Source organism: Mus caroli, unplaced genomic scaffold (assembly GCF_978045245.1).
Source record: "Mus caroli unplaced genomic scaffold, Mus_caroli_1 scaffold_11, whole genome shotgun sequence".
NCBI classification, from domain to species: Eukaryota; Metazoa; Chordata; class Mammalia; order Rodentia; family Muridae; genus Mus; species Mus caroli.
The window spans coordinates 42097692-42121096 of NW_028227266.1; the positions used below are offsets into that span (position 1 = coordinate 42097692).

The 23405-nt window shown below is 43.7% G+C and overlaps 1 protein-coding gene across 2 annotated transcripts in view; it reads right to left on the reverse strand.

The window, feature by feature from the left end:
- Cbl (Cbl proto-oncogene) overlaps positions 1 to 19996 on the reverse strand; it is an 82267-nt gene extending 62271 nt beyond the window's left edge. For both annotated transcript variants that reach the window (XM_021171455.3, XM_021171454.3), the window contains exon 1: positions 19667 to 19996. In XM_021171455.3, coding sequence (XP_021027114.1) covers positions 19667 to 19855 — 189 coding nt within the window. In that variant the 5' untranslated portion in view covers positions 19856 to 19996. The remainder of the gene's footprint in view (positions 1 to 19666) is intronic.
- Between the last annotated feature and the right edge of the window lie 3409 nt (positions 19997 to 23405).

The window sequence follows — 23405 nt, forward strand, 5'->3', positions numbered from 1 at the left end:
ATGAGCCACCACTGCCAGGCTATCCTAGAACATCTTAATCCAATGCAGATTAACAGGTTAAAGGCTAGATTTCCTTCCCTATAAAAACCGATCAACTTCTGTTTCATTCTTATTCCTAAAATTCAGGCCTCGTGGGAGCCAACCCAGTGCTTCCCAGGCCCTTTCCTATGTTTTTCCTCATCAACGTACGACTCAGTTCTTAGAGCTTGCTTCATCTTTCAGAACTTGACCTTAAATTTTCTTACTGCCTAAATCAATGGTTCTCAACTTTCCTAATGCTGTGACCCTTTATTAAAGTTCCTCACGTTGTGGGTACCCCCCACAACCATAAAATTATTTCATTGCTATTTCATAACTGTAATGACACTGTTATGAATCATAATGTAAATATCTGATATGTAGGCTATCTATGTGGCCCTCAAAGAGATCACAACCCACAGGTTGACTGGCCTAGATAAATGCTCTGTATCTTCTAACTTTGCTCTCATTGTCGCTGCTTAGAAGCAGACTAGTTTAAAAGCTCTGGCAAAGCTCTGGCTTATGTCTATAACAGCGGAGGTCAGAAATCTGTCACAGGCCTGCTTCAAGCTCGAGGCCTGCGTGGACCACAAAGCATAGTCTAAACAAGGTGGGTCCAGAAATGAGAAGACAGGACCTTCAGATACGCACGGAGATGCCAGGCTCCACAAAGCTGTCTGGACCAGAAGGAATGATAATGTCCCATACTGCTTCTAAATGTAGTTGTCCAGAAAACATAGTAAGGATGAAGATTCATCCCAAAAGACCCATATATATGGTTAGCCTACATCCCTATTACCACTAAAACAACAACTACCAAACCAAACCAAACAACCAAATAAAAACTACAATCAATACAGAGAACTAACTACTGAGTGTTGAAATTATTAAACTACAAAAGGAAATATCTGGATTATGTTAAAGTAAATATCTGGATTACTATCTGGATGTAATGGCACACTCCTATAAACTCAGCACTCGGGAAGTGGAGGTAGATGGATCAAGAGTTCAAGGCCAGTCTGGGATACATAAGACTGTCTCAAGAAACAAAAAGAAAGGGGAAGAGCGAGAATAAGGGGTGAAGAGAGAAAGGAGGAAGAGGAAGCTCTACACTGGGGCAGAGCTCAAGCTCACTGACAGAGCACCTGCGTCCCAGCGCATGCTATCAACACTTCTGTGATGTCGAAACTATTCCTTCAATAAGTATATGTTAGCTATCCACTTTACTTGAATTATGTTGTTTTCAACTCTTCATGACTACAAGTATCAAGGTGATACACATGCTTAGCCATGCTTCCTTAAAGCAGACCCAGTGCTAGGTGTGACAGCACACACCTATAGTACTCCCAAGGTGATGCCAATACTCAGAGGCAGGAAGGAGCAACTGATTCCCTGCCAACCTGGGCTACATAAAAATGCTGACTCCACAAAAACACACAAACTGCGAAAATCCAATGTAATAGCCAACCATCATGGATTCTTCAAGTGAAAACACAATTCATAGGCTCTAAAACTTTACTTTAATATGTATATTAAATATATAGCAGTAGATCATTTCTGATATACTCTTGGAAAATAGCCCTAAGTCTAGCAAATAAAGATAAGCTAAATCATCAAAAATACTTGATGCATAAATATTTTTTCTTTTATTTTTTTCCAACAGGGTTTCTGTGTGTAGCCTTGGCTGGTCTTGAACTAACGTGGAGATCCACCAGCCTCTCTCTATCTTTCGATGGGATTAAAGGCATATGCTACCACTTCCAGCTGGATGCATAAATATTTTAACATTACTTCTGGAAGCTGTTCATCCAATGAGGTACTAAAAAAAGGAAGCACCTTAGCCAAGAAAAAAGGCTCCATTCAGAACATCACATAAGCCGGGCGTGGTGGTGCACACCTTTAATCCCAGCACTCAGGAGGCAGAGGCAGGCGGATTTCTGGGTTCGAGGCCAGCCTGGTCTACCTACAGAGGGAGTTCCAGGACAGCCAGGGCTATAGAGAAACCCTGTCTCGAAAAACCAAAAAAAAAAAAAAAAAAGGAACATCACATATTCTAAGCTCAATAATTAAAATTTCATATTAACAAAACAAATGATTCCCAAGTTATGTTACATTCCAAAATCTCATTGTAAATTTGATGCTATAACTCAAAATATACTTTATAATAATAAAAACTGTTACATGGTAGCACCCTAAAGTATAGTGCATCTTGGGTAGAGAGAAAACTGATACCAAGCAACCGGGAACTTAGTATATGCCATAAATATGTATTCTTTTTATGTGCCAATTGAAGAAAAGGATTCAAAGACCACAAAAGCTTGTGATTGAAAGCTTTGTGTTTATTAAGACAAGGTCTCATCCTGGTCTGGCAACCATTACAGGCATGTAACCCCACTCCCTGTGTGCTTTCTTATGCACTATTAGGGATAGAACCTGAAACATCATAGACACTAGACAAGCACTATCAACTGAGCCATCCCCTGACCAGGTTTTTATTTTCAGAGGAAGCTGTACATGTTTCACACTAACAACAAAGAACGAGAACAATAACACGTTTCTAGTAAAACAATAAGAAGAATTAAACTGAGTCTGATGGTTTCAATTTTTCTCAATATATATGTCATTCTGGGAAATGAAATGCAAAGAAAGGTCCCTGAATCTGACAGAAGTTATCAGGCAGGGGGTGGGAAGAAAGGTTGTCAACAAACGAAATACCAGGCTCTGTGCAGAGTTAAGTAGGGTAATATAACAAAGTGCTGGGTGGCTGCTTTAAAACAGAAGACAGGACTCTACTAGGTGATATTCATGCTGAGGGCTGAAATCACAGGGCAAAGTCCGGTCTGTAAAATTAGCAGAATAGCCAACAAGACACCTACCTCAACAGTCCTAAGGTACCAATGAGTTGGGACTTACCTGAAGACTATGAAGAATACAAAGGTCTATTAGACTAAAGTGCAGCCAACAAGGCACTACGTGCGATTAAGAAATTCATGGGTTTGCTTAGGAATTGCTTAGGAGATAAGACAAAGACTAAACTTAGGTTTTAGTATTTGGTAAGGTTCTATCAACCAACCATATCAAAATATCCTGTGTCAGTCATTTACCTTGAATAAACTCAACCTCTGGGCCTCAATACTCTTACCTATAGAGATAAAACCCGTCTCATAAAATGTTGGTGAAGGGCCCTCCCAACTACCAATGATAAGCCTCTGATGTATATAGTTCCCCTCCCATTTCCATACAACCTCTCTTGAAGAACTGAGAGGAAGACACAGTGGTAGCTAGGAACAATGGCATCAACCTGCAGTTGTAGTGACTCAGGAAGCTATAACAGCAAGTCAGGTGGAGCACATCAGGAGAAGCTTAGACTTAAGAGGATCAGGAGTTCAAAGCCAGCTTAGGGTATAACACACACACACCCCTCTCTGACCAGCAGTAAGACTGCACTGGTGAATCGATGCTGCATTCCAATTTAAGTAGCGCACCAAACTTGTCTTTTAGCCTCTCCTTGATTTGGGGCACATTTCTGAGTTTGCATATATTCAGGAATTTAACAGTTTGTGCATTAAAATAAAAATATAAACAAGAGGCAAAATGATAGACTTCACAACACCCTTTGCTGACTCCCAGAAGCCATTAGCGTTGCTCTTACTACCCTGGCCCATGACAGTTACCCTCTCAGTCCTACAGTCTACAGAAACCAAGAAAGAGGCAGAATGCTGTAGGTAAAACAACAACAGGAGAACCAATCTTCTGCAAAAGCACTTTCAGCGATAGAAGCCAAGACAGGAGTAGTGACTCATGCCTTCAATCCCACAGGCAGGTAGATCTCTCTCTGTGAGTTTGAGGTCATCCTGATACACACAGCAAGTTCCAGGACAGCCAGGGCTTCATTGTGAGATCCTGTCTCAAACAAAACAAAACAAAAAACTGGAGGGGGAAAAAAATTCAAGCCAAGTACAACTTCTAACCAAAACCATCCACAACATTGGGGGAATAAAGATGAAGATGGCTCAGAAGTTAAGACTAATTAATTGTTGCTCTTACAGAGGACCCAGGCTCAGTTCCCAGCACCCACATTTTGGCTAAAAACCATCCATAACTTCAGTCCCAGAGAATCTGAAGCCCTCTTCTAAACTCTGTGGGCCTGCGGCATGCACAGGATACACATACATACATTCAAGCCAGAAACAAAAAACAAAATCCTCATACACAGAACCTAAATTAGGGCACTAACAACAACAAAATCACTCACACTGGGGCTGGAGAGATGGCTCAGCACTTAAGAATACTTGCCGTTCTTCCATAACCAGAGTCCAGTGTCATCAGTATTCTAGTCCCCTGTCACTCCAACTCCAGGGATCTAACCCTTCTGGCCTCCGTGGGCACCTGCACTCATGTCGCACAGACATACATGACAATAAAAGTAAATACAAAAGACATTTACACTTACATATCCAAATACTCAGATAGTCTTCCTACTTTAAACCGTGTGGCATGAGACATGGCTCACTGCTTGCGAACACTTGCTTTTTTCAAATGACTGGAGTTCAGTTCTTTTTTTTTTTTTTTTTTTTTGGTTTTTCGAGGCAGGGTTTCTCTGTGTAGCCCTGGCTGTCCTGGAACTCACTTTGCAGACCAGGCCTCGAACTCAGAAATCCGCCTGCCTCTGCCTCCCAAGTGCTGGCGTGCACCACCACTGCCTAGCTAAAAAAAAGTTTTTTTAATTAAACTAAAATTACTCTGGCTTTATATAGAATGAATGCCCAGCCTATAATATATAATGTATTTACTGACAATGAGCTAAAAACAGACAGCTTCATACCTCAACACAAAAATCTATAAAATTCTTTGCTTTTGTGTGTATGTGTGTTTTGTTTTGTTTTGAATTAAGAGTGTCACTCTGTAGCCCAGACTGGCCTCAAACTTGTAGCAATTCTCCTGCCTCAGACTGGGATTTACAAGACTGAGCCATCATAGTTGGCTTCCAAAATACTCACTGTGCATTTTTAAACTTGTATGGTATACTTCAAAAACAAAATCTTTTCTGTGTGAGTGTTTTGTCTGCATGAATGTACAGGGACCACATGTACCCATTGCCTAGGGAGGCTAGAAAAGGGCACTGGAAGCTCTGACTCCAGAGTTAGACTGTTGTGAGCCACCATGTGGGTACTGGGAACCAAACCCAAGCGCTCCGCAAAAACCACAAGTGCTTTTAACTAATGAACTATCTCTCCAGCCCCATACAATGCACTTCTCACAGATGTTATTTGTACTTTGTTAAAATATGACCTTATAAAAAGGTTTGAAGATTAAACATCTGCTTTTTCCAAAATGTTTTTGAGATGAATCAGTGCATCAGCAGGGAGGTCAGCATTCCGCTAAGCTCCACGTCCTCCACTGCAGAGCATTAACACTGACCATAAGGAAAATAAATACACCGGGAGCTGTGTTCTTTCTTTTCTTCTTCTTTTTTTTTAAGTTGGTTTTTATTTTCTGTGCATGTGTTTGGCCTGCATGTATGTCTGTGTGAGGGTGTCAGATCTTGGTGTTACAGACAGCTATGAGCTGCCAAGTGGGTGCTGGGAATTGAACCTGGGTCCTTTGGAAGAACAGTCAGTGCTCTTAACCATTGAGCCATCTCTCCAGCCCAGGTAGGTGTATTCTTAATGTACTCCCTAAGGAAAGAAAATGGCCTAAGCATTTGCAGCCTTTTAAAGGTGATCCAAAAAGGCCCTCTGTGAGAAATTCAAGTGAACAGTTAACGCACATCCAAGCCTCTATGATTTAGAGATGTTTTCACTGGCAGCCAGTTAGTTAACCAAGCTAGGCACAAATGCATACTGCTGAGCCTGGTATGGAGGCCACCTTTAATCACAGCAGGCAGAGGCAGGAAGATCTCTGTGAGTTTAAGGCTAGCCAGATATACAGAGCAAGTTCCAGGACAGTCAGGATTACATAGAGAGACCCTGTCTCAAAAAAAAAAAAAAAAAAAAAAACCAACAATCATTCATCAAAATACTTCATAAAGAAAAATCATTTTGATTTTCCTAAAAGTGCTGGATGTTAGTGGCATAGTCCTATAAACCCAGAACTTGGGAGGCTGAGGCCTCCAAATTTTGATGAGTTTGAGGCCAATTTGGGCTCACAGTGAGTTCCAAATGAGCCAAAAATATAACAAGACACTGTCTTTTAAAAACAAACAAAAAGCCATAAAGGATAAGGAAAATTCTGCTTAGCCTTACCCTCTATTTGGTAAATTTTATGATATATATATATATATATATATCCTTCTAAAGTGGCTGTCTTTTACAATTTCCAGCTATATATTTATAGTCCCTCAGAACAATGTCAACGTCGCGTGCTTAGCTCTGGAAATCCAACAATGTCCTTGTGCAGCTGCCACAGGCTCCATTCATAATAGCTTCTCACTGGCTTCACTTCTCTCTTTGCTCTGCCAAGGCTCAATAGTCAACAGACAGAAAAACCACTGGAAACCGCTATGATCACAGTAGAGAGAAGTAAAACCAAGCTTTAAAACTGCTACATCTGGGGGGCCGCAAGATGGCTGGGATGGGAAAGAAAGTTCGTGTAAGCCTGACATGACAGCCTTGGTTAATTTCTGGAACCCACATAGTGGAAGAAGAAAAGCTGCCACCTGCCCTCTGCATGTAGCTGCATTTTTATAAGTGAGAGACCACAGAGAACAGTGCCTGCCTGCTTTTGTTCTAATACAGAGTTTCTCCACCAGTCAGGAATCTGCATTTCCAACTAGGCAGGAAAGGTATATCCAAGCTTGTTTCCTAAGGGCTAGAGCTTTTATTTGTTGTCTTCTTAACTGTGTCTTTGGTTCTCAAAACAAATGTGTAGCACTCAGTAAATATTCTGAAAATATTCTGTGTCACAGTATTTACACAACATAATTTTTAAATAAATGTTTTTTCTCCATAAAGTTCAACCTGCCCATACCAGCATTTTTTTTTTTGGGGGGGGGGTTGTTTTTTGTTTTTTGTTTTTTGTTTTTTGTTTTTTTTTTGGTTTTTCGAGACAGGGTTTCTCTGTATAGCTCTGGCTGTCCTGGCACTCACTTTGTAGACCAGGCTGGCCTCGAACTCAGAAATCCGCCTGCCTCTGCCTCCGGAGTGCTGGGATTAAAGGCGTGCGCCACCACGCCCGGCTAGCATTTTTTAAAAGTACGCACTATGTGTGTACATACACAGGTGGAGGCCAAGACAGCCTCAGATATCATCCTTCTTTAAGACAGTCTCCTGCTGCCCTGGATCTCACTCAACAAGCAGGCGAGGCTGACTGGCAGGGAGTTTCAGGAATCCTGTTTCCACCGCAGCACTGGAATTAGAAGCACCACAGTGCCCGGCTCCTTCCATGGGCACTGGGCTCAGGTTCTGGTTCTCAGATTTGTGAGCAAAGCACTTCATCACTAAACCACCTCCTCCGATCCCAATGAAACATTTTTTATTTACAAGTTTTTCTGTAAAATTAGTAAAACTTTTGGGGCCAGAGAGATGGCACAGCAGATAAAACTGCTAGCCACACAAGTGTGACAATCCAAGTTCCATCCCTGGAACCCACATGGAAAGCTAGATCCAGTGCTGCACACTGTAATCCTAGTGTCTAAACAGCAAGATGGGAGATAGAGACAAGAACTACCCAAGGCTCCTGGACCAGCTGAGACTGCCTCAACAGGGAGGAAAGCCAAACCCAACTCCCAAAAGCTGTCCTGACCTCCGCATGCACTCACAAACACATGCACATACACACTTTTTAAAGGAACAAATTGCGATATTACAAAAACAAATGTTTCTTAAGTGGAGCTATACACAGTACAGAATGTAAAACTTGACTAAGTTTTGAAAATAATCTTGCTCACAAGTACAGGAGGCACCTTAGGAAAGATCATTAGTCTGGTGGCTTTAGACACTAAGTACAGGGGGCTAGAGAGATGGCTCAGTGGTTAAGAGCACTGACTGTTCTTCCAGAGGTCCTGAGTTCAATTCTCAGCAACCACATGGTGGCTCACAACCATCTGTAATGGAATCTGATGTCCTCTTCTGGTGTGCCTGAAGACAGCTACAGTGTACTCACATTAAATAAATAAATAAATAAATAGTAAAAAAGGGACAATAAGTACATATACATTAACATGGGCAGATACTCATCTTTTTGAACTTCAATTTTTGTCTGTGGATGTAAGCACTAGGCCAATTTCTAAAGTCTTTTAAAATATGCCAGCCAGGCTTGGATATGCTAGTCAAAGTTAGCACACACTTGGACTGTAATCCCTGCACTTGGGAAGGTAAAGGCAGGAAGATCAAGATTTCAAGACCACATCACCTATAAGAGACTGTCTCAATAAAAATACAAAAACAAAAAGAAAGAAAGGGCCAGGGAGATGCTCCGTGGTAAAGAGTGCTTTCTGTTCTGGTAGAGGACAGGAGTTCAATTCCTAGCACACACTACCTGTAACTTCACCTGCAGGGGAACCCCATGTCTCTGACTCTCAGCCACCTGCATTCATATACACACATGTATACATCTAAGTAAAAATAAGTGTTTTTTTACAAAAAAAATAAAATCCACAGAAACTTCAAAGGATAGAAAGTTCAAGCTTGGCGTGATGGAACACAGCTGTAACCCCAGTACTAGAGAGACAGAAAGAGGCTTACAGTGTGTATGGACCTGTCTCAAAAGCCCAACCCTACCCTCTCCGACCCAGAGAAGGTCTAACAGTTTTACAAGTGTAAATACATAGGGAAGCTTAAAAGAAAAGAACAAGAACTGAAGACCATTTTCCAGAAACAAATCTGCAACCTATACTTTTCATAAAAACCTGCTAGCGCTAAATAATTTAGGGCCCAAAGGAAAAAGCCTTTCTTCTAACTACTATCCTCCAATGTTGATTTACCAAAGCTCTGTTCAGGCTCTTGAATCGTAGCTGTCTGGTCTTGTCCAGTCACCAGCAGCACGTTACCATACAGCGCCACTTAAAGCTCATCACTTTCATTATCACATCTTCTGGAAAAAATACGTTCAATGCAAAACGACATGTTCTGAAGCTCAATCATACTTTATGGTTCAGTTTTTATACAGACTCTATTTTTAAAGAGAAAAACATAACTATGCAGAAATAATCAACATAGCTTTAACCTTCAAGCCAAATGCTAACACAAAGGACAGACTAAGCAACATTAGCAAAACTTCTGGATGCTATCACAGTGCAACTTCAGACTGGGGCACTCAACAAGTCCCATTCCCAGTCCTCTTGTCTCCTCAGGAATTAACACTTACATAGATCACAGACTGTTAAATGTGAGTACTGAACCATCTCAACTCTCCAGCACTTCCACGTGATTTTCCATTTGATAAAACTGTGACTCTAAAGAGGTGTCGACACACATATGTACATATAGAAATATGTGTGCATACTTTAAATATTTTTTTTAATTTGATATATACTGATGTTTTGACTGCATGTATGTCTGTGTGAGGGTATCAGATCCTCTGGAACAGGAATTAAAGATAGTTGTGAGCTATCATGTGGGGTGTGTACTGGGAATCGAACCCAGGTTCTCTGGAAGAGCAGCCAGTGAGCTTAACCCCGAGCCATTGTCTCCAGCCCCACCCCACACACCTTTTTTTTTTTTTTTGGACCCAGGGTCTTTGTACATAGCTCTGACTGTCCTAGAATTCACTATGTATACCAGAATGACTCTGAACTCACAGAGATCCGCTTGCCTCTGCTTCCTGGGATTAAAGGCGTGTGTGTGTGTGTGTGTGTGTGTGTGTGTGTGTGTGTGTGTGTAAACTGTACTCATACTGACACTAAACATATAAACAAAAAAATTTAAAGTTAAAAAGAAAAAAAAATACTTAGAAACTAGGCCAGGAGTGTTAGCTTATACTTCTAATCCCAGTACCTAGGAAGCGGAATCAAGAATCAATATTTTAAGGCTATCTCTATTTAACCTATTTAACCCTAGGTTTACTCTGTTTATCTATTTAATCTGTTTAACTCTATGTCAAGACAAAAACTGTTTCTAATATTAAAACCTAAAAATAGCCAGATGTGGTAGTACACATCTTTAATCCCACAACTCAGGAAGCAGAGACTAAACAAATTTACCCATATCATAAAATTTTACACAGTCCTTTGAAAGCTTTTATAGGGACATGGAAACATGGGAAAATCTCAGAAATGTAACAAATTTATAAAAGAAAAAAATTCTGTAAAAATCCCACTGTTTCTGCCAGGCACGGTGGTGCACACCTTTAATCCCAGCACTTGGGAGGCAGAGGCAGGCAGATTTCTGTGAGTTTGAGGCCAGTCTGGTCTACAAAGAGAGTTTCAAGACAGCCAGGGCTACATAGAAAAAACCAATGGGGGGGGGGGAGGTTGGGGGGGTAGGACCCCACTGTTTGTTTAAAAAAGAAAAAATATGTGTTACTTTCATAATTTAAGATACCATACTGCCATGTCTTTAACAAAAAAAAACTCAAGCTTTTCTAAATAAAAGCAACTGTGGTATATAGAGAGTCTTGCTACATCAAATTCTATCCTTGACCAACTAGACTGTTTCCTGGATGAGGGTCAGGAATGCAGAGTCCCAGGCCCCACCCAAGACCTACCAGATTCTCTCACTTAACAAACCCTCTAAATGCCAGTTTAAACTTTGAGGATCACTAGTTCACCAGTCCACCAGTTTGAGAGCTACTTGAGATGAAGGAAAGGAGCTGGAGAAAGAGCTCAATTGGTCCAGTGCTTACCTTGCAAGCATGAAGACCTAATTCAACCCACCAAAATCCACATTACAAACATCAACCAACAAAAACAGGTCAGGCAGGGGTAATTCCAGCTCTGGGAAGGCAGAAATAGGCAAGTACCTGGGGCTATCTGCGAAGGTGTAAGATAGCTAGCCTAGCCTACATGGCCAGTTCCAGAACAAAAACAAATGTGGAAAGGGTCTGAGGAATGAATAACCCCTTAGGCTGGCCTCTGGCCTTGCAAGCACACAAGCACGTGCACACACACAGTTACAAACTGAGAGACTTGTAAAAAAAAAAAAAAAAAAGTATTTTGAGATTCTGGAGTTATAAAAAGATGTGAAATTATAAACCGCTCCAAGATATAAAGAATGGCTAATTACTGACCCTCTGTGGTGTCACTGTTGGTCTGGAGTGAATATTCAGGTAGACAGGATTTACACAGTATTCTCAAGGCGTTGGGTTTCATCTCCAGTACCAGAAGGGGAGAAAAATAAAAGGAGCCAAATGCTAAAAACTTTACAGGTTACAAGTCAATAATGCAGTAAATGTCTCAAAGATGATGCTCCCCATCAAATTTCTTAGAGCCACTTAGGAAGCAGGATCTGGGGGTAGAGGAATGAACTCTAGATGCTTCTAGAGAGGGAATTCATTTGGAGTATGAGCATTAAGTAATGAGGACTTCTACATTTTCTTTTATGCATTTTATGATACAACAGTTGTATTTTTCTTTTTTCTCAAAAAAATGCTACAGACCCACACAGCTGTTCAAAGCAGATCTAAAGAAGGAAGTAGTCCTGAGGACGGTACCGCAATGCCTATAACCCTAACATCAGAGAGACTAAGCAGGTGGACTGCTCAAAGTGTGAGCAGCCTGGGCTAGCAAGGTCCTATCCCTAAAAATAAAACAAAAAAACAGGAAATTACAAAAATTCAGACCCCATCCTATTCAATGCAGCACTGGAGAATTAAATTAGCCTTGTTCAAAGTTGCCTTTCCAGAGCTGGAGGAAAAAGAGCAGTAACGTAAGCTCTCTGGCATCAGACTCATCTAAACACTTATCCACCAACCATTCCAAAAGATATAGAGAAAAAGATCCAGAGTTACTACTGAGTCCTTGTGTCACAAGTGTGTCACCTTGTGTCATGTCCTGTCCCCATGCCACCACACCATCCCTGGTAGACCCCAAGACTTGGAGCATGCTGAGTGAGCACACTGCCCACCACTGTTGGTTCTGACGGCTATGTGTAGGTAGTGCCACCACTGCTCTCAGCAGGGCCTGCATCCCCAGGGACATGTCACAACGTCATTATTAGAACCCTTTCCCCCTTTTAGAAGCTGCTGTGGGAAGGAACACTGTGGGGGACAGCATGAGGCTGCTTTCCAGTGCTCCTAGCGACTACTCCCACCTATTTCCTTCCAGCACAAAATGTGCTAATCACGAAAACACTTCACAATGACTTGCTTGTTACAATCCCCCTCCTAACAAACCTAATGGACATCAGAATTAACAACTTCTTTAGAAACCGTGATTAAAATTTAGGCTCTGTTTTCAAACTAAAACTCAATCTGCTTTTCTTTGACTGTTCCAGGTTAATCATTAAGGAAATAATTTTTTCACAGTTTATGTTTGAATACAACATGAATTCTAAGGGGAAAGACTCTAAGGGGACCAATGTGATCATGATTTATCAGTTTATTATATGTACACAACCAGCTAAGCACATATTAAATAAAAGCAAATTTTTCTATCGTAAGAGCCATCAAAAAGTTTAGCCTTGATTTAATCCTACTTTAAAATATTTTTTATCTTGTGTGTACAAATATTTTGCCTGCATGTTCATCTATGTACAGTGTGTATGCCTAGTGCCATGATGACCAGAAAAAGACATCAGAGCCCCTGAAACTGGGGTTAAAGATGTGTGTGATGTCTGTCCTGTGGCAGAGCAGTCAGTGCTCTTAACCACTAACCAATCTTCCAAGCCCTTAATCCTATTTCTGACCTTTCAAACTTGAACACCAGTCATACAAAATATTTAATTGCCTTAAATCTCACACATATGCAGTTAATGAAGAATTTCATATCCTCTGGAGGAGTCCTAAGCATACATACACAAAAGAGCACATTTTCCAGGCATAGTGGCAAATACCTAAAACCGCGGCACTTGAAAGACAAAGACACAAGAATCAGAAGGTTCGAGGGCAAGCTAAGCTACAAAATGTAAGCCTCTCTCAAAAATCAAAAACATATAAACTATAAAAGGTACGGGTGATATGCTGGGAATGGTGGCCACGCCTTTAACCCCAGAGCTCGGGAGGCAGATGTAATAAGGCCAGCCTGGTATCAAGTCCTGAATCAAGTTCTAGGATAGCCAGAGACCTTGTCTTGAAAAAAAGTCAAAGTCAAAGTAAAAATGGTAAAAAGTACTGAGTGGGGTTGTATACAGCTATCGTCCTAGTACCTGGGGAAGGGCAGGAGGTGGTTTAAGGCAGAGGATCACTTGCATTTCAAAACCAGCCTTACCGCCTTTAATCCCAGCAGAGGGATTAAAGGGAGGCAGAGGCAGGTGGATTTCTGAGTTTGAGGCCAGTCTGGTCTACAAATGAGTTCCAGGACAGCCAGGGCTATACAGAGAAACTGTGTCTCAAAAAAAAAAAAAAAAAAAACAGCCTGGCAGCATAGAGTCCCTGTCTCATCTCTTCCCCTTAGGCTGGCATGATAGATGCCATCATAGACAACATTAATTAGTATAATGGGAAATAATGTGTACACTCATCCATGCTCACCACACAGAGTAACCAATGCACATAATGTGAAGAAGCCCTCACTCTGACCGAACAATAGCTACCAGAAGCCAGGCACAGCAGCACACGTCTGCTTGGAGGCGCAGGTAAGAGGACTAAAAGTTCAAGGCCAGCCTGAACTACAGTGAGTTCCAGAGTTCCATTCCAGCTAAAGCTATGTGATGAGATGTCTCGGAGAGAAGTTTATTCCATTGAGTGGTACTAGTTAAACGTTACCTTAACACCAACTGAGAGAACGACAGTTTGACACCACACAAATGAGGGCCAGGTTGAGAACCTACACAGGTCTCTCTCGAAACACAATCCTGATTCTCCTAGAAATGCATCTTCAGGTTGTTTTGCTGCTTGAACATTAGCATGTACCTATACAAACCTAGATGACAGCTAGTCACGATGCCTCTCTTGATTAAGTAAGGGCTGCTGTAAACATGGCGTCTAGAAGGCTGCTCCCAGCTTAACACTGCATACAGTTTGTTTACCTTCACTAGAAGGAACACAGACACTAAAATAGTAGAGTATAGTTTAGTAATGGGACAGTCATCTATCGTCATTACCAAGTATAATGCAGTGTAGTAATTCTATGTGACTGGCCTCACAGGGGGTTTGTGTCAGCACCAATAAGACAGCAGCGTGATGTCCTATGAAGGGAAGGAAGTGCTCCGTGACTATCTCATGAGACCAGCATCATCTATGTGGGCTGTGACTGACAAATATCCCTTTTAGCTCCACTGTAATGTCTTCTGCGATTGACAATTTGTTTTATACCTGAGAAGGAAGTAAAGAGATGAAGTTATAAAGTCTTAGGAAGTAAGTTAACCCTGGATTCCAAGTCAGGAGACTATTTAACCTCTGACCTAACTACCTCCACCTATAAAACAAGGATGATACCAATAAAGAGTTATGACAAGAAATAAACTTATTGTGGCTGAAATAAATTCTTCCACAACAAAACAAAATAAGTAAATCAGCTACTTAATTCCCACCCACAGGCCTTTTCCTTTCAGTTAATTCGTTTGGGTCATACAAGTAACTTAATTTAGCAAAAACCTACACAGTACCTACTGCTATAAGGCTCCCCTGCCTTAACAGTGTAACAGACAATCTGCTTACATAGCTTATAGCTGCTTTCCCTGTGGAGTTTACAAGCTTCAGAGGTTGTCTGGCATGGTGGCCTTTGTATGGCTATAACCCTGGCTGTCAGGAGGCTAAAGCAGGAGAATCGCAGAAAATCTAGGAGGCCAATCTAGTATACAAACAAAAATACCCATGGTGGAGTTCCAAACAACAACGAAAGGCCAGGTGTGGTGGTATGCATTTAATTCCAACACTTGGCAAATGGAGACAGGCAGATATGTGAGCTCCAGGTTAGTGAGACTGCATCTAAAAAAGAAAACAGCAGGCACGCACACCGAAGAGCCTCAGAGACTAAGGTAAACTCGGAACAAGTATGTCTTGTGTTTAAACCTAAGAGACCCCAGGTCTCTGGACAGACCACTTCAGGAGTCCCTTATTCCCCAGCTCCTGCAGTGTGTGAGCCTAACACCTAGCACCTGCCTGGAACTCAAGGAGGGAAGGGCAACAAGCCCAATGAAAACACTAAAGACATTTTACTTCCAAATATACTAATTTACCCAATGTTCTTTTGGGAGTAGGGAACAGGTGGGGCCAAAGAAAGATGACAGAAGGAAAGGAAATCACTGTCTTCATTTTTAGTATTTAGTGTATGCACACATGTGCCTGTATGTGTGCAGGACTTGGGTCTCCTTCCCCTTTGTGCACTCTGAGGCTAACTCGGAAGGCAGCAGGGCCATTTGCCTGCTGCGCCATCTCACTGCCCCCCAATCATCCTTCTTTGAAAATACTTCTTTTAGGGGCTGGTGAGATGGCTCAGTGGGTAAGAGCACCCGACTGCTCTTCCGAAGGTCCAGAGTTCAAATCCCAGCAACCACATGGTGGCTCACAACCATCCGTAACGAGATCTGGCGCCCTCTTCTGGTGTGTCTGAAGACAGCTACAGTGTACTTACATATAATAAATAAATAAATCTTTAAAAAAAAAAAAAAAAAAAGAAAATACTTCTTTTAACCTCAAAAACTGAAAGCTATGTATGGTGATGCCTGCCTGTAATGCAGGAGTGCTGCTTTGAGTACAAGCAAGGCCAGCCTGGGCTACAGTGATCCTAAGATCCTACCACTGCAGAGGGAGAAAATTGTGGCCTGAAAGATCTTCAAGCTGAGAATAGTTTTTAAGTTTTAAAACCTTACACCACCACCACCAGATATGGGATTAAGCATGATAGCCAGCAAGACCAATCTTTACTATCTTTCCCTTGCCCGGAGATGTCTGCCAGCCCCAGCGTGCTCTACAATGGCGTTTTCCATCTCTCTAAACTAAATATCTTGGTGATTTAAAATTTACATGGTAAGGTCATTTGAAACTTCTTTCCATCTCACTTCTCTGTCTAGTCTTTGAAGTACTAGGCAACTTCTTTACAGAGAAATAATAATACTTACTACAATCGCCTGTTAACGGGGGGGGGGGGGGGGGGCGGGGGAAGCAAAAAAGAAAAATTGGTCATGCCTATTTTTATTTAGGGGGTGTTCTAACACAAGCATTTTTCCCCCAACAAGTTTAAGGCTCGCAAGGCTGAACAAACGGGGCCTATGTTGAACAAAGCCCACAGCTTAGATGAGCTGTAGACATCCAACACTGGGGGAAGGAGCAGACCAGCAGTCCCCAGGGCTAGCTTGGTGAACAGTGGGCTGGAATAAGACACACCTAACCTTCACAAGAACAGGACAGGCATGAAGTGATGACTCAGGGACTCACTCCAGAATTCCACACATCAGGAAGATGCAATGAGGCGCTCCAGAGATCACTCAGCAGCTAAGAGCACTGGCTGCTCTTAGCAGAAGACCTAGGTTCACTTCCCAGAACCTGCACGCAGGTTCACAGCAGGCTGTTACTTCTGTTTAGGGGAATCAGACTCCTTCTGCTGGCCCTCTATAGACAGCAGGCATACAGAGATGCATATACATTAGACACACAGGGAAAACACTCATACGTATAAAGCAAAAAGGTATAATGACCCCATTTAAAGACTGGGGGAGGGGCAGTAAGCAGTAACACTCCGTTGGGACTCTCTTGATGGAAGTAGTGAACTGACTCTCACAAGTTGTCCTTTGATGGCCACACATGGGCTATCGAATGCATAAACACACACACACAACACAATGTGTATTTTTAAAAGACCTTAAAAAAAAAAAAAAAAAAGTAAGCCGGGCGTGGTGGCGCACGTCTTTAATCCCAGCACTTGGGAGGCAGAGGCAGGTGGAGGTCTGAGTTCGAGGCCAGCCTGGTCTACAAAGTGAGTTAGTTCCATGACAGCCAGAACTACACAGAGAAACCCTGTCTCAAAAAAACAAAAAAAGAAAAAATAAATAAAAAGAAACCCCAAAACTCCAAGGGCAAAGGAGTTGGCGCAACTTAGCAAGTACTAGGTATTAAGTAACAGTCCGGAAGTATTAAGAAAATCTGGAAGTCTGAAAAGTGGTACAAATCTGCAGGCCTAAGCTGAGAAAGGGCTGAGCACAATTAGTGACGGGTTAGAGGCCACACTGCTGAAACCATCTTCAGAAACAAGCACTAAGGAGTAAAACACCCCGTCTTCCTAGACTAGAAGGTTAAAGCTAGCAGTCTGCTGTCCTTGAAACCACCAAAATCTAAACAGGTTCAATCAAAACTCTGAGGCTGTAAGTGATTGAACATCCCTAGGAAAACTCAAATTTCAATACGCTCAAGTGATAAAAACACAGATCAAATAAAGGAGGGTTTACTTGGACTGCCATGTAGAATAGCTAGAACCTTTCATTAGCAGAAACATAGTTTTAATGCTCATTATTTTACAGAAGTCACTAATCAGTATCACTTTGATACAATGAACCCACTCACACATCCTATATGGGAAACTAGCTAGAAATGAAACTCTTTTTCTCTACCAGGAGTCCCCAACAGTTAATCTCCCAAAATGTAAATCTACAAACTTCAAACTGTAAAGACATTCAATATTTTTGTAAAGATGTCGGCACATGGATTTAGGCAACACTTGACAGGCTGAGGCAAAAGGACTGCTGTGAGTTCCAGACTGGCCTGAAGATGCATAGTGAAAGCTTGTCTTGAGAAACTAACACGAATGAATGTTGAGTCAAAAGTTCTGTGGGTGGGTTGGTGTCCCAATCACTCCACCAGGGCTTCTGCTGGGCCTCAGGAGGCAGCCACCCCAGGCTCCATAGCATCTTGTCTGGCCTCAGTGGGAGAGAAAGCACATAGCCTTACAGAGACTTCAAGTGACAGAGTCAGGGGGATACCCAGGGGGACACCCACCTGCTCAGAAATGAAGGGGAGGGGGATTGGGGAAAAGGGGTGACCAGGAGAAGGACAGTGGTGTGAGGGATGTAAAGTGAGTAAGAAAGCAAACAAACAAAATGGTTACATTCCCTGCCATCTCCAGACAGTCTTGGTTATACTGGGCCTGGAGAGACTGTGCAGTGGTTAAGAGCATTTGTTGTTCATGCAGAAGACACAGGTTCAATTCCCAGCACCCATCTGGCTCGAAAGCATCCATAACTCCAGTTCCAGGGAACCCAACATCTGACTGCATGCATATGATACAGTCATCCATGCACACAAAATATCCAAAGTAGTCAAATATTTTAAAAAGAAAAACAAGACATCAGCATATCTTTTCAATAAAGTCAGTTCCACAACACCAAAATAGTCAGCATACTTATGCCATTAATTGCAATATCAATTGGGACCAGGGAGGGGGGCTGCCACAATTCAAATTACTTAATGTAGGGGGAAAAAAAAAATCAGCCCTGGAAAAGTGGCTCTGAAACCTGGTATGGAGTGCAAGAGTGTTAATTCTCACACAAGACTTATTAAGCATTTATATAGCAGTTACATTGGCCAAGTGCTTCATAATCATTTTATTGGCTGTTTCTAGTCCAAAACAACCCATAGAGAACTTTACAGAAGAGGAACCTAGGCCCAGAGAGGAACCAAAGAAAACCAAATTTACCCCGGAGGAACTAACACCATTCACTTACATGCCGGGGCCTCCTAATCACATTTATCTGCAGTAGGAATGTTGAAAAAAATAGTAACTGTGGTAAGAGTTAAGGAAACAGAGCAATGACTTCCAACAAAATGTTAAGACAAGATTGTGTGTTCACGTTTAAGTACTGGGGCCAACTACAAGACTACATTATACAGGCACAAGTGTAAGGAAGTAAGATTCTCCTGATTGACAGACTTAAAGGGCTAACCATAGGCAACCCCACCCCCGCACCTGATTTTATAATGGCTATCAAAGGGGTCTTAAATAATAAGCAGGTAGGCCCGTTACAAAAATCAAACACTACAGCCCTGCGAAAAGCACCGAGAGCAAGCAGGAAGTTCTGTAGAAGTCAGACTATTAATTCAGCACGCTCAGTCAGTCCACCTTTCGGAAGATAATGGTTCTAACCAGAACTTGTGGTTTAACCAGTGCCTATCTCAGCAGCAGCGATGGATTACATCCAACACTTTGCAAGACAAAAACTTAAGCCATCCTTCGCGGAGAAGGGAAGTTCCTTCCTTCCCTGCCCCCCCCCCCCCATTTAAACCTACCTCTTTTTCTTTGATCTGTGTGCTACATCTTAATGAGAAAAAACTATAAGCTCACCCTGACCGCAGTCAGCCGGGCCGCCTCCTGACCCCAAGTCCCTCACCCAGGGCGACTCCTCTTCCAAACCCGGAGCCGTAGCCGGCAGATCCAACACACATCCCCTCCCCAGCACCCCAGGCCCACCTCCCGGGGCCCACTCGACGACCCACATCCCCAAGCTCCGCACCCCCATCGCACTTCCGCCCGGGTGGCGCGGTGACCAGCCCTCCCCCAGCCCCCACCCCATCTTTGTCTGGCTCCCCCACACCTCAACGTTCCCAACTGCCAACGGCAGCCCTCCCTGGCGCCCCACCGCCCACGCCCACCCGGCGCCGCGCGCGCCCGCAGGCCGCTCACCTTGTCCATGAGCTTCCAGCACTTCTCCACCATCTTCTTGTCCACCGTGCAGGGAGGGTGCGGGCTGAGGTGGTGGTGGTGGTGGTGCGGTTGGAAGGCGTCCTTCATGAGCCCGATCAGGCCGCCCGCTCCGGAGCCCCCAGAGCCGCCGCCGCCGGCGCCCGAGCTCTTCTTCACGTTGCCGGCCATGGCCAGCGGAGGGTCGGGAGCCCGCTCGGCCGCGAGCGAGGGAATGGAGCGGGGCGAGAAGGAGGGGCCTCTCCGGCAACCACCGCCGGCGCTCGCAGCCCAGGGAGTGAGAGGGAGGCGCCCGCCCTGAGGCGCGCCCCGGCGCGGGCGCGAGCGCGGCCGGCGCAACGCGGGGGCGCGCGCCGGAGACGGGCAAGCACGGCACGCCGCGGCGACCCCCCAACGCGCGCACGAGCTCGCGTGCACCCGCGTGCCCCGCGGCTCCCGGAAAGCCTCGACCAAGTTTCCGCGCCCACTGCTCCCGCCCCGACCCACTGGGACGGGCGGGGCGGAGCCCAAAGAAAACTCAGGGCCTGCGCCCTCTGCTGGAGAAGCGAGGAATGGAAGGAAAGAGGTGGGGTCCAAGGTAGAACCTGCGCACTAGGCAGAAGAGAAGCCTGGCCGTCCATGTTCCTTGTGGCCTGGGCTTGTTGCCTCCGGGAGTTGAGTCATGGCTGTGCTCAGATTGACGGGTAGGGATGGAAGGAGTCTTCTAAATGTGGATGTTGAGCTTCGAGTTATCTGCCTCATCTTGTGGGAAGATGGAGAAAGAAAGCCAAAGTTCGTTTTCTTCCCCTTAGTGTTTTTATTTTTGCGGTGATTGGAATTGAACCTACGACCTCACACATCCTAGACAAGCACCCCACCTTGAGCTATATCCCTACTCCACCATCTTGTTTCACCATGTAGCCCTGGCTGCCCCAGAACTCGCTGTGTAGACCAGGGTAGCTCTGAACTCACAGAGATTCACATGCCTCTACCTCCCGAGCGCAGGGATTAAAAATCTCCTTGGTATTTATAACCCTCAAAGGTTGGGAATTCAGGTGCTGCAGCTTTTTGCAGTCTGATTAAGTCCCAGAAAGGTTTAAGGTTAAGGACACTCGCGTCTCACGCGCTTCTTCCAGACTTTTTAACCTTTTTAAAACAAGTAACTTCCTTTTGATCTTTTTCTTTCTGAAGAGCAATTCCTTTTCTGGGAACTGAATATGTACTTTAAAGATATTCTACTGCTCAGCGGAATGCGCTGGCGGCACGAGGCCCCGCCCACAGAGGCTGTGAGCCACTTGCACAGAGGGAACAGAAATTCGGCTCCCGGACACCTTCACTTCCCTAATCTTCAGAATTCATTAGAAGAACTTTGAAAATAGGAACCTCTTTTCCAAAGAAGAAGAAAGTACCCAACCTTGGTTTGCTAATTTTTTTTAGCTCCAGAACCATTTGGTGACATTAAGTACTCAGTTCTGCCACCAAGCCTTTGGCTGGTAGGTTGTTGAACTTATCCAGTACTTGAAGAAAGAAAACAGTCTCTGAACACCAGAGCTATTCAGTCCCACAACTTTGGGTTGCAAATCAATTATCGTTAAGACCTTTTTGAACCTGTATTATAATTTCATGTCAATAGACTGCCCTTTTTTTTTCTTTGTTTTGGTTTTGTTGGTGGTGTTGAGTTTGGGGGTTTTGTTTTCAGACAGGGTCTCCCTATGTAGTCCTGGCTATCCTGGAACTCTTTATGTAGAACAGACTGGCCTTAAACTCACAAAGATGCTCCTGTCTCTGCCTCCTGGGTGCTGGGATCATAGGCATGTATCACTCTGCCCAGACTTTTATCATTTTCTACCTAGAAAAAAAAATCTACCAAAGAAAAATCTAGGCAGCACTCTAAAATTACCATCAAAACTTGGTAAGGCCTGTGCCCCTCCCTAGTTGCAGGCCTTCCGTCTTACTCTCCTAGACTATTGAAACCCTCCTCGCTGACACTGACACTTCAGCCTGTCACCATTCCTAAAGGGTAGCCTGACAGAAACACACACACACACACCAAACCTTTGAACCCTCCCCACTGTTTCATCTGTAATAAAATTAACAGTCACAATCTTACTTAAAATTGTATACTACTTCATGATACATAGACTCTCTGCTGGATAACTTACCAAGTCACACAGTGACAACAGCAACATTTTCTTCCTCATCACTGAGTGTGTTCCCTCTGCCTGGAGTGTGCTTCTAAGATCCACGTCATTCTTCAAAAATCATTTGGGCTGGCCAGGCAGTGGGGGCACACGCCTTTGATCCCGGCACTCAAGAGGCAGAGGCAGTTAGATCTCTGAGTTTGAGGCCAGCCTGGTCTACAGAGTGAGTTCCAGGAGAGCCAGGGCTCCTAAGAGACCTCGTCTCAAAGTTAAAAATTAAAAAATATTTCCAACCTGCCTTATCTTCAGTAAAATCTGCATATCGTAGAATAATGTAGCACACACTTGGTTTCTGCTGCAGCAGGCCATATTTCTGTCTCTTTCTTGGATTTGTTTGGTTTGATTTCTACAGGAACATGAGAGTTCACTGCGCACCAGCAGTGAATCATTAGGAGGAGACAATTTGAAACCCCAGCAAAACTCTGATTTAAACTGTAAACGTAGCTGTTAAGTGCCAGTCAGAATTTACTATATACATAGCATCATGAAGAGTTACATCTAATCCCAGTGTCATTTCTAACCCAGAACCCCCCGCTGGCTCATCTGGAGGCTGCCATCTCTCTCCTAAGCATGAGAGAGGCAGATGATTTGCCTGCCAGAAACCTGAGCACCCTTCAGGATACTTTGACACTGACTCCTGTGTCAATTTCCTGGGAGAAGCACAGCTGCCATCTCAAGGAACAAAAGACAGCAACCCAATCACTGAAAGCCTGTCCCATCCCCCAGGCAGGGGTCAGCAGAGCCATCCATATCTGCAGAGGGCAGTCCCCATACCCTGACCTCTCCATACCTCTAACCTCCCGTCTGTGCATCAGAGAAGTGGCCAAGGGCCCAGCAGCTCTTTTCCCCAGAGGGAAACAAAGAGAGGAACTGAAAACCACCCTACGTTTTATATATGTTTTTTAATAGCTCAAAATCCAGCCCAGAGAAGATGGGCACAGTTTTCTAATTCCAGAAATCTGAGAGCCACATACCTCTAGGCCTTTGCAAAGCTGTTTTTCCTGCCGAGAAAGACGCACACACACCACCTGATTCCACTAACCTTACCAGACCAATTCCTCCCATCCAGCAAGCCTTTCAAGCTTACAAATCCCTTCTTGACCCTTGCAGGCATCAGCAATAGGCAGGCTCCACTTCCTGATGGTAGCCCCTCTGGCCCCGGATTGCAGCAGCCTTTGCTGCCCTCCTATTTTCTTCTAGAAGACTGGACCCTGACAGGAAACGCCTCAGGCCAGGGCCAGGGCTCCGTGCCTCACACTTTGCTGAACCCACACCAATCTTGTAAAAGTTAAAAGCAACACACATGGGCCACACTGAACCAGACTTTCTCCCATGTGAGTTAATGATAAGTCAGAGACACCTACAACCAGAAAAATATTTATTATTCATCGTCCTAAGCAACTGTTGTTTTCCTTTCTTTTCTCCCCCTTTCCCCTTTTCTCTTTTGGTGACAGGTCTCATTGTGTTTCCCATGCTGACATTAAATATCTGGTTCAAAGCATCCTCCTCCCAGAGCCTTCCAAGTAGCTATGTCACTCTGC